Source organism: Formica exsecta, unplaced genomic scaffold (assembly GCF_003651465.1).
Source record: "Formica exsecta isolate Colony F162 unplaced genomic scaffold, ASM365146v1 scaffold149, whole genome shotgun sequence".
Taxonomy (NCBI): Eukaryota; Metazoa; Arthropoda; class Insecta; order Hymenoptera; family Formicidae; genus Formica; species Formica exsecta.
In genome coordinates, this window is record NW_021848818.1 from 458,566 (window position 1) to 470,208 (window position 11,643).

General features: G+C 32.9%; 3 protein-coding genes across 5 annotated transcripts in view; 1 reads left to right on the forward strand and 2 right to left on the reverse strand.

Moving 5' to 3' along the window:
- LOC115246354 (kin of IRRE-like protein 2) overlaps positions 1-2,764 on the reverse strand; it is a 184,679-nt gene extending 181,915 nt beyond the window's left edge. The window contains 1 exon segment of the mRNA XM_029825108.1: positions 2,382-2,764. Within this exon segment, the coding sequence (XP_029680968.1) occupies positions 2,382-2,436 (55 nt within the window). The 5' untranslated portion in view covers positions 2,437-2,764.
- A 3,081-nt stretch (positions 2,765-5,845) lies between these two features.
- On the forward strand, positions 5,846-8,409 carry LOC115246355 (regulator of chromosome condensation). Its single transcript, XM_029825109.1, has 6 exons — positions 5,846-6,134; positions 6,243-6,326; positions 6,612-6,991; positions 7,093-7,459; positions 7,545-7,817; positions 7,898-8,409. Coding segments are annotated over exons 1-6 (1,296 nt in total). The 5' UTR covers positions 5,846-6,133; the 3' UTR covers positions 8,089-8,409.
- A 454-nt stretch (positions 8,410-8,863) lies between these two features.
- On the reverse strand, positions 8,864-10,001 carry LOC115246356 (mitochondrial import inner membrane translocase subunit Tim10). 3 transcript variants are annotated; one of them, XM_029825110.1, is made up of 2 exons: positions 9,747-9,954; positions 8,864-9,495 (listed from the first exon to the last, which is right to left on the reverse strand). In XM_029825110.1, the coding sequence occupies exon 2, from the start codon at positions 9,315-9,317 to the stop codon at positions 9,039-9,041; it is 279 nt and encodes a 92-aa protein (XP_029680970.1). In that variant the 5' UTR covers positions 9,318-9,495; positions 9,747-9,954; the 3' UTR covers positions 8,864-9,038. The 3 variants fall into 3 exon arrangements, 2 of the variants coding, with proteins under 2 accessions (XP_029680970.1, XP_029680971.1); XM_029825111.1 differs by having other exon boundaries at positions 9,743-9,943; XR_003885657.1 differs by having other exon boundaries at positions 8,875-9,495; positions 9,840-10,001.
- Positions 10,002-11,643: the final 1,642 nt, after the last annotated feature.

The following is an 11,643-nucleotide window of genomic DNA, read 5'->3' on the forward strand; positions in this document are numbered from 1 at the left end:
AAAAAAAAAAACAGTTGAAAGAGAAGAACGTAATTGATGATTTTGGATGTACTGCCAACAACATTTAATTTATCATGTGCAATATCAATATCATTTTGATAATATCATTTTATATTTGATTCGTTTGTTTTTCATATATTTTACACACTCATTATTACAAACAAGGTAAGAAACATGAGGTTACTTTTTAACATTCAAGTATAAAAAATACTTTGAAAAAGATGGAAAATATAATACAGAAATCTGAGACTCAATGTTTTATTCTTAAAATATAAATAAACGCTGAGAGAAAGAGAGAGAGAGAGAGAAATTGCTTATATATTTAAAATAATTTTAAGTAATTTCTAGTATAGGAATTTTAGTTTCAGTCATTCAAGGTTCATGTATCATATTTAATATATATTAAAAATTAAAAGAAAAGAGAAAAAATGGCAAAACAAATTTTTTGCTAAAAAAAAAAATATCGATTTTATAAATTGTATATCTGTAAAATTTATTGAGGGCATTTAATATAATTCTGATGTAGGGGAGAGGTGGCTATCTTTCTTCAATTTTCATCAGAAATTCTATCAACGCCTGGTCTACCGCGGAACACCGTATGATGATTGATAGCTAAGAAACTGGGTTAACGATGACTTTTTTTCTCACGTTTTGTTTCTACTACCGCCTTTGCGCGTGCAATGCACCGCGAGATAGACAGCCGGCTGAACGTCACATCTTGTTTCGCAAACGAAGAACTGAAATGCTTTGAGACGTGTGCCGGAAGATGAATAAACGTCTATCCGCGGCGAATGAGAAACATTAAGAACGAAAACGTGTCTTCTTCAAGAATACGTAAAAGGAAGGACTCAAGCCCTCTCTCTCTCTCTCTTTCTCTCTTTCTTTCTCTAAGATATTTCGCAATTCGACATCGAGATAAGACGCAAGTGCGAAATATTCAGAAATTGTATCATCTTTTATAAGCGCAAATGCATTTTTCTCGTGATAAATCGTGTAACAAAGATAAATTATTTCGATTATAGTTGTACGACTATAGATCTTCAGAAAAAACTACTTAAAAATTATGGAATTTTTAAATATTATCCAAGACGAATATCCAATATACGAGAATGAATTATTTAAAAATCAACAGTAATAATACTTGAAAGAATAAAAAATATTAAACTACGGATTAACATACAGATAGAAAGAGAGATTTTTATTAAAAAACTCAGCTTATTTTCCTTTTTTTTCAAATTCAAAGCTTCAACGCTTGATTTAACGCGAATAATTATTATTTTCCGTAACAAAAAAATAATATTTGCGGCAGCGATAGTAGATTCACGAAAGTGTTGCGTATAAACACAGTTTAATATTCCAAGTGCTTTCTCGATCTCACACGACGACATCGTCAGTCCATCGAATTAGGAATCCGTATGTATAGAACCGATGCGTTCACTCGAACGGCTTCTCAAAAAGGCGGCGTGTACTTCTTAAAAGCACATGTGTGCGCGGTGTCGACAATGGTAAGCGTCGCGATGTCCACGGCAACCACTCAGTCTGATTGAGAAAACGCTGATACGTTTACGCGAGCAAGAAAATCAATCCACTTTCGTCGCGAAGATTCTGCTCGAAAAATTTATTTTGTCACGCGCGAATTCAGTGCACACGCCTCGCTTACTCTTCGCCGAGGAGAGAGATATCGTGTGGCTCAACAAGTCCCGCGACTACCAAGAAACCATCGCATGAAAACGTAAGCGCGGCGACTAAGGAACAAAGGATCATGTATAACGATCACGTTTGCGTCATTTATCCACTCCGAGATTATAATATAATCGAAGTTTATATTTCGTAAAATTAAGTTTAATTTTTCAATTTAAACTTGTGTGCAACTTCGTCGCGATGTTTTTTGTCATGTTAAAATATGTTAAATAAGCTCTCCTCTTTCTCTCTCTTTCTTATCACATCATATGTAAATTTATTGTTGATCTTTCATTTGTGAACAAAAGAACACAGGAATTAAATATTTTAATTGCAAATTTACTAAGATGTATAATCGCGACATCGATAATGCATTTTAAGGCACATATATATTATTTAACGCAATTTATTGTGCTTTCACTGTTCTCATTGTGTAGTAAATCGAATTGCAACAATGAAATTTATCTTACCAATTTCCTGTTGATTTATCTTTTGTTATATTTTTCTTCTCATATACAATTAAAATTGCCTTGTAAGAAAAAATTATAAATCTTTGATATCTGATAAAATATATTCAACTGCAAATTTGTTATATACACGATTTATCACGCATTAAACATTATAAGCATAGCGTCTCTCGATAGTCGCGCAATATTTGCGCGTGTTCTCCAGGCAGAAAGTACATGAAAAAAGTTACTCACCCCCTATCAGCATCTGCAACAGCAGCAATAAAAATCGGCGCGTCGTCCTCGTCATAGCTCCTCGAGTCTACATCAAACGGTCCCGTCTCTCGAAGCGAAGATCCGCGTCCGTAGATGTCACTCTCGATAAATTCGAGACGATGGTCCCGCGGCTGTCACGTGATCTCTTCCACTCCTTTGCGAATATTTCGCGGAAACGTTCGTGCGAAGATCAATTACACGCGTCGATTGCAACGGAAATTTCACAATGATAAGCAACAGATAGACGGATGGATAAGCGAAAGAGGTAGAAGCTACGCGGACGAAGTCTCGCCGTCGACTGGCGTCGACTGGCGCGCTTTCACGACCCCTCCGACACCGGCCGGCACCCTCTGCTCCCTTTCGTCCCTCCGCTGTATTATATACGCGCACTCCCGCGGTCATCCTCCGTTGCATGCTAATTCGTATTTTATTGGGAATCGCGACCGCGCACACCAAATGCAAACAAATTTCCCGAAAATCCGGCTCAATTTTCCGTGCTCGATGTTGACGTTCTTTCTTCGATCAAGATACATCAAATTACCTGAAATCAACATTAAATGAATTTCTATAGATGAGAGAATATTAAATTTATCAAATATATAAAAATTATATATAATGATCGTTTTCTCGCTATTGGCGTGTTACATTATCTTGCCAAATTTATATCAATGTGTACAAATACGGGCATTATTTCCTCGTTATAAGATTTTTCGCTTTATTAAAAAAATCTTGAGTTATCTCTCCCCCAAGTTTCTCAAGTGTGAGCGAGTTTTAAACTTATCTAATACGAAAATCACACATACACCTGCAAAATAGCCGGCTTCATAAAATTTCGCTCTATCTCGCTCGCTCTCATTCCTGCCTCACTTTTGTCAAGACGAGCTACCGGCAAGATTTATGGGACTGTTCGAAGATAAATATAATCGTGTCCTCTCTCTCTCTCTCTCTCTCTTAAAGAAGATAGCGGTAACGATCTTGTAACGAGAAAAATTCAAGTACATAATCGTAACGCTAGCTTCGGTGGCCCAAAAAATCATTGACGCTTCGATGTTTTTATAATAAAATCGTTTGTCTGCAGCTCTAAATGAGAAATTTACTCTTATCAGTCATCATAATGCAGCAGAATTTTACGTATCTATTCATAAAAAGAGATTTTAATTACCATAATTATAACGATTTCAAGCAGTGAATTACCTTGCAAGTCTCGGCAACTTCACGCAGCAACAGTTTGCAAAGCATAGTCTGTCCACAAAAGAACCGTCGTATCTTTGATAAGAGCACAGCCGGTGCTCTAAATTGATAACCGCATACTCGTTCGGCTTAATTCGCGACTATAACGAACGGTTTACTCGATCATACAAATCCCAAATTTCGAATTTCACTCACCGAAAAGAAGAGCGGCCCGTGCGTACTTTTCTTCGCGTCGCCATAATGGATCGGTTAGTACGAAATCGCTCCGACAATCACGTGACTTACTTACATACACTGAAACATAGAGTGCACTCCATTTGATATAACGAATGCTTGAAATTGTTTGATTGACCAATCGGGGCAAAAAGAATCTTTGTCCTGATTGGTCAATCAAATGTAAGTCGAAATATTTTTAATTTTTTTTTACACCAAGTGAAACATATCTTTGGACTTATTATGTCTATGATTGTCACTTGTACTACAATATATATATCGTATGGACTTACTATGCTACGATATATATACGAAGATATACTTGAGAAAAATATAATATTAATAAATATAATTGAAAAAATAATATATAAATAATAAAAAATAGCTAGTAAAATAATAATAACAGCAAAATTATTATGAAAAAGCATTCACACTTTTGAATGTTCTTTTATTCATAATCAGGATTTGTATATACACTCAAAAAAGTGGTATTGCAACTACAGCAAAAATTTTCTGGGTGCGCAAAATTAACTGAGGTACATAAATGATTAGCAAATACTGTGATATCGCATATGTTCCGCATTTAATCAATCTAAGTGACAGAGACAGAATTTATATCTGAACTGTTTGTGAAAATTAGAAAGAATGTTTTTCTGTGGCGCCTATCCATGTTAAGGCCAATCATACTTGTTATAAAGTTTGGCTGTGGTATACAGAAAAGATTAGCGGCAAGAAACAAATGAATATATAATCCTCACGTCTAACATATTTGTATAACGCGCTCAATCTATCTAGCTCTTTTAAACAATTTTTCTCAATTTTTCGATGCTGCAGTTATAATTGGCAATTATATTTCTCACAAAGATCGTTTAGCTGTAGTATCGAAACTCATATTTATCCAATGCAGTGATTAACATTTGGCAATGGGACCTAAATTTTCTAGAAGATATTATTAGAATATTGCTGCTATAAATTCTATATGTAACAGACAATATTCTAACAGATACAAAAAATAGCGATAAATTTTTGTTGTGACACCTAGAAATCTACCTATATCAGCAAGACATTTTTTTGAGTGTATATAGTTGTCACTTGATAAAAATATAAGCGCACAAACATCGATTCATGAGCTTTTATGTAACGAGAAACGCATACTAATGTGTGAGTTGCAAAATAATTCTTTGTCGTTTTAGCTTTTTGACGATCAAACTATAAATAATATTTCAAAAATGCAAAATAAAACAATGATTAAATAAATCTTTGTATCTCGTCATCTTTTGATCTTATGCCGTAATTATAAAACGAAAGAGAGAGAGAGAGAGAGAGAAAACTATTCTTAAAATACTTTTAATATTCCACGATATTAAGTTTTACCCGCTAGAAAACGATGTTAGTCTGGTAAAGGTCGGAATATTAAACCGCAGAATCCAAAACTTTCTTAACATATCACAGTCGGTTTTATAAAGCTTCAATATAAGCTTGCAATAAGTACATGCGGAAAATGGCCTTCACTCCTGTTTATTAATTTACGAGATAAATTACAAAATATTAGTTGTGTTACCCGAGCTCACAACATTTTTACGATCTAACTTAAGTTCATACATACACGAAAAACTATCAAATTCAATTTACGGCCAATATGATAAAACTTAGAAATCCATGAACGTCGTACATTTTTATACGAAATATATTTTATAAAAATATCTTATACTAGTGTCTTATTCGCGAGAAATGAAAGAAAACGAATAGCTTATTTAAATAAATAAATATATATATATATATCGCATGAAAATATCTGTCAGAAATGCTTTTTATCTTTTTTAGATAAGAGTATTTTATGAAATTTTCTACTAACGGTTCCTTGTGTGAATAAACATTCGTTCGAGCAAAAAGACTTACTTTTTTTATAGTAAAACTTCGGGAGCGTTTCAAGAGATGACGCGCATTTTGGCGGGTAACCGTTATATATACATATACATACACACATACGCACCGGCAAGAAACGCGACACGACTCGAGGAAAATCACTCTTTCATCCAGAATCACCTTCTATTGAAGAAGGCTGATCGCCGCGTGAGTTTTACTTCGTTACCCTCGTGTACTCGTCCAATGAATGCAACAGCTTTATATTCAAATCTGCCAATGAGAATCACCTGAGACCATTGAAGCAGCTGTTAGCGCCGTGCAAATCATCTTCGTTGTACTTCACAAGCATTCACGAGTTGCGCAAGAATCGTAAAGCGCGGATCCGAGCATCGCAACTTTTGGCGCCAACAGAGCAAGGGACTGCACATATTCGCGATCCACGAAAAATAATAGCAGAAATAAGTACGTATATGAGGGTATATATTAAAAGCGTTTGCTGAGTCGCGTGTGACAGTCATAATAAACATTTTACGAGCACGTTTGCAAACATAACCTATGTAAATGTCGTAGTGCCGCCAAGGAGAGCCCTGAAACGAACGGCCGTGGATCCCACGAAGGCGGACAAGCCTCCAAAGCAGATCAAACAGAAGCAAGGTATATTGACTAACAATTTTTCAATTTGTTAAAAGTTTTTTTTTTTTGTTTTATTTTTAGGACGTTATATATCGTAACCTACATGCGTAATTTGGTACGTTACAAAAGAGTGCGTTAGACGAATATAAAAATACCGTTTTTCGGGCAATCATTTATGTTATGACTAATAGCGAAGATATTAACATTTGTGAAGAATCGCACAAGTTTTGACAGATTGATATAAGTTGTTCATATGTTAAAAAACCATACTCGCACAAGTATAATTTGTACAAATTTATTTTGTAGAGATAGGTGTGAAACCTAACTTACGATCACTTTCAACCAATGGTGTTATGCTCGTATTTGGACAAGGTGATTTTGGACAACTTGGATTAGGAGAAGATGTCACTGAAAAAATGCGTCCAGCAGCCATATCCGAGTATCAGGATGTTATAGCAATAGCGGCTGGGGCTATGCATAATGTATGTTTGAGAAAGATAGGCGAAGTAATGACCTTTGGATGTAACGATGAGGGAGCGCTTGGACGAGACACCACCAAGGAAGGCTCGGAGACTGTACCAGGCACAGTAGAATTGCCTGGTAAAGCTATTCAGGTGACAGCAGGTGACTCGCATACCGCCGCATTGTTAGAAGATGGCAGAGTATTTGCATGGGGCACATTTAGGGTATATTCTTTTTATTAATTTATATAAATCTTTGCTTATTTATAATATAATGTTAATTAAGAGAAAATGTAATTAATGTAATAAATTGATTTGTAACTTAGGATACACATGGTTCTATGGGGCTAACGGTTAAAGGGAATGAACGATTTCCTATAGAAATACTACCTAATGTAAAAGTTGTCAAAATAGCATCGGGTAATGATCATTTAGTATTACTTAGTGAAAATGGACGTATATATACTTGCGGACGCGGTGAACAAGGACAATTAGGACGAGTAGCTGCACGAACAGCCAGTAGAAATTCACGACAAGGAATAGGTCTGCTACTGACTCCAGGCATAGTTGAATTCAAAATCAGTAAGAAACTGCAGTTTGATGATATATGGGCTGGACATTTTTGCACATTTGCCAAGGAAAATCAAAAAGGGGACATATATGTATTTGGTCTAAATAATTTCCATCAAATTGGTAAGATACATATCTTTAAAGATCATATACTTTTCAATCTTATATATTCTTTTCAAATCTTACATATTTATTGGAAAATTTTCAGGTTTAAAAAATAGTGATATCAATTTTCATCCACAAATATCAAAAACTTTTAATGGTAAAGTATGGAGACATATCAGCAGTGGAGAACATCATACTATAGCACTAGATGATGCAGGACAAGTTTTTGTGATGGGTCGCAAAGAATATGGTCGCCTTGGACTCGGACCTAATTGCGCGGATGCAGAGGAACTTACATTAGTTCCTACTCTAAGCTCCGCTAAATGTATTGATGTAGGTGCAGGTAGCAGAGAATCTTTTGCTGTCACGGAATCAGGTAAATATAATGTGAAGATGATATAAATATTCCCTGAAAATAATCGACTTTATACAATGCTCTACATATTATTACAATAGGTGAATTATATTCATGGGGTATGGGAACTAACGGAAATCTTGGAACAGGAGATGTAAAAGATGTCGATGAGCCAGTATTAGTTAAAGGAAAGCAATTAGAAGGTAAAACAGTAGTACGAGTCAGTGGCGGTGGTCAACATACTTTGGCTTTGGCAACGACTCGTCCGGTAAAAGACAAAACTGCTGGTTAATATTAGATGTCACATTTATCAATGTATATGTGATATGAATTTGAACAACAAACACAATGAAAAATAAATTTATTTTCATCACTCTTATTATTGATATCACTTCACAAAATAGGACAAAAATTAAACATTTGTTATTAAGATTTCGATTGTTCCTACAATTTGTAACATTTAAGTTTGTACATTTCTCTTTATCTTGCTGCCATAAATTCCATCAAATCATACAATAATTGATATATATTGAAATTTTGTTACATTATTACTCTTTTATTACTTTCTATTATATACATGTATCACTAAAAAATAAATTTTTCTACTTGCAAATTAAAATTTGTCTGAAAGTACATATGAATACTTTAGATGGACAAAATATTATATTTTGAATATTTAATAAAAATTATTAAATATATACAAAAAAAAGTATAATAGCATATTAGCAAAATTTTTATACCATTTAAGTTTAATGAAAATCTAGATAATTTTAAAATTAGCTGATATATAATATGCATTATATTTGCATTGGAAATGTGTGTCATGTATAAAATTTATTATTATATATAAAATTCTTTCTTTGAAAATAAATCATTTGTAAATAAAATGTATTAACTTATCTATATTATAATTTCTCAAAAAACCTTTATAATTCAGATAGACATTCTTTATTCAAGATAAATTAAACTTCATAATAAATCTATATCGGCAAAATAATAATATATTACATTTGTGTTTGTCTATGTGAGAAAAGGTACTAAAATATTTGAGAAATTGGGAAATTAAAAATTTATAACATTTCATAAAGTTCAGTTTTATTCATAAACTGAATTGAATACAGAATAACTGCATTTTATTTTATCTAATTTACATGGAGCTTTTAAAATTGTAGAGTAATTGAAGGAAAACTAAAAGCAACTTATAAGAGATTACATAAAAATCTCATCAAATACAATAATATTTCAATTTGTTTTTGCTTGCTCTGCAACAACTTTAGCTTCTTGCATTGAAATTTGTGTGAGCTTTTTACCGATACGTTCATGAACATCTAAATATTTAGCAATGCAACGATCCAAACATATAGATTCTCCTTTGCCTAATTCAGCCTCGGTATACTTTGGTGCTATACACTTTCTGTGACATGCAGATGTCATACGATTATACATATCTGACATCATTTCTATTTCTAATTCTTGTACCAATTTAAGTTTATCTTCATCCAGTTGTGGTAATGCTGCCATTCTTCAAGTTTTATACTTCAGTAGTCTTCCTTAAATTTTTTATTTCTTAATCATAAATTAATCGATAACATTGGTGTCGCGCAAACGTTGTCTAGCTTTCATAATCTCATATCTTCTGGCATTGACACTTTGCTTAGATAGCACAAATGCGTAAATTCCTGTCGCAGTAACTACAGACCTGCAAATAGCATAAACTTATTCTATAATAAAATGTGCATATATATTTTTTTATAAATAAGACTAAAAATCCATGTAAAATTTTTAAACTATGCAAATGTCAAAAATATAGGCATTCAAAATCATCATGTATCTTAGATGCAATAATCATCATAGTTTCAATATCTAAGGTTAATGATTGATATGATACACATGAGAATCATCCATAAGAAATAATCTACAGAAACTTTCCGAAATACCATACACACCTACCATCCAATTCCTATTTTCGCCCAAGTTGGCAAAGCCATGCTTTTTATTTAACTGTTACTATATCCCAATTATAAGTAAAAAAATTTCATGTACCTGAACGTATATACGCTACCGCCGGTAATATCTCTCTAACCCCTTTTAACAAATTCCTTATCTATATATCATTTATATCTCATAGCTCGTAGGTCTCATTCAAGACATATATTGCACGAGTTTATATATATATATATATATATATTAGAACAACGAATCAGAATCGAACATTCTAGAAATAGTATTGTGCTTTCTAGGGAATAGAAGCGTACTGTACAACCAGAGAGAAGCCTGAGAGGGGTCGCCGTTTTTCATAAGACACTTTTCTAGCTGATACAGTAGCGTCAACTAAATCCATTTTAGAACCGGCGGAATTACATGGCTAGATTCACTTTTCGATGCCATGGTAAAATTGGTGCATGTCCGTGCTAGATCCATAATTGTGGATCAAAATTGCGGAGAAATATTATGGATTTATTAATGTTTTATTAGCTATGCGTAATGTTTTGCCATTCTAGTATATATTTTTTTCGAAATTATCAAGCATTTTAAGCAATATCAAATTATTATGCTTTTAATTTATATAGCTTTTTATAATTAATTATTAATTTAAAGCATAATTTATATATAAACATAAGTAAAACAATAAGATAATTAATACTATATACAAGTCTTTTGAAAATAAACATAACAATAGATACGCTTTGCTTAACGCTATTTTCACTCAAAGAATAAAATTCTTTGCCCTCATTTGTCCACCAAACGCTTCGGAGCAGAAATAGTGTTTAACGGAGTGCATTTATTGGAAATATAAAAAATTTTATAAAATTTTTATATTTTTTATTTTTTTAAACGTAATTTTACTTGATTAATAAGATTTTTGCAAATGAAATGAAATCTCTCTGTCTCTTTCTTTCTCTCTGAAAAAAAAGAACGCAATTTTATTCGGGTAAATTTCAATTAGATACAAATTTAAAAATTAGATAAAAATTTTTTTTCCTTATCTAAGTAAAAATTATCCGAGTATATAAACTCTGTGATATATTAATCGTTTATTAAATAATTGATCTATAATTTAAAATACTTTATAATTTAATATTCCGCTTGTATATAGTAAAATATTTTCGGCTGCGAATTATCAATAACATATATGGTATGCGGCCTTGGCGGCGTAAACATTAGCGCGCTATTGTTTACGTGTTACGGCCTTGTTATTATTCGCACGGCGATACTTGAATAGTATTGTAGTAGTGGGGGAGACGCTCCATCGAATTCCTTTCCCACTTATCATTCGCACGGTGACACTCGAACAGTAATACAATAATTCGAGATGCTCCGTCAAATTCTTTTTCTAAACGCGATCGCGACAAGTATCGGAAAATAATTTGATATAATTAATAATTAATTCTCTCGCTCTCTCTCTCCCCTCTCCCCCCTCTCTCTCTCTTTCTTTATAAACAATAATTATTTTTTTGCAAATACTTAAAGTAAAATATATTTCGTCCGATGCTTTATCGTTAGACTTTTCGATAATTTATATATGGTTTGGATTGAGATCGCGCAATAAAATAGTCGAATCGCAAGTCCGATTAAAATAACGATAAGCTTCGTGATATAATCGTTATTAATCGTTTCGATTAATCGTTTATTAAATAATTGATATATAATTTAAAATACTTTATAATTTAATATTTCGCTTGTATATATATCATAGTACGCAAAATATTTTCGGCCGCGAATATTTTATTATATCGCAATAGCGCGCTATTATTTACGTGTTACGGCCTTGTTATTATTTGCATGGTGACACTTGAATAATATTGTAGTTAATAGAGGAAGACGCTCCGTCGAATTCTTTGCCTAA

What these genes read in the sequence shown, in the direction of transcription:
- LOC115246355 (XM_029825109.1), top strand. An exon ending in TTGCATGGGGCACATTTAGG is followed by an intron (nt 6,992 to 7,092) that starts GTATATTCTTTT and finishes TTTGTAACTTAG; the next exon opens with GATACACATGGTTCTATGGG. An exon ending in AAATAATTTCCATCAAATTG is followed by an intron (nt 7,460 to 7,544) that starts GTAAGATACATA and finishes GAAAATTTTCAG; the next exon opens with GTTTAAAAAATAGTGATATC.
- LOC115246356 (XM_029825110.1), bottom strand. Translation starts at nt 9,317, where the DNA reads ATGGCAGCATTACCACAACTGGATGAAGATAAACTTAAATTGGTACAA.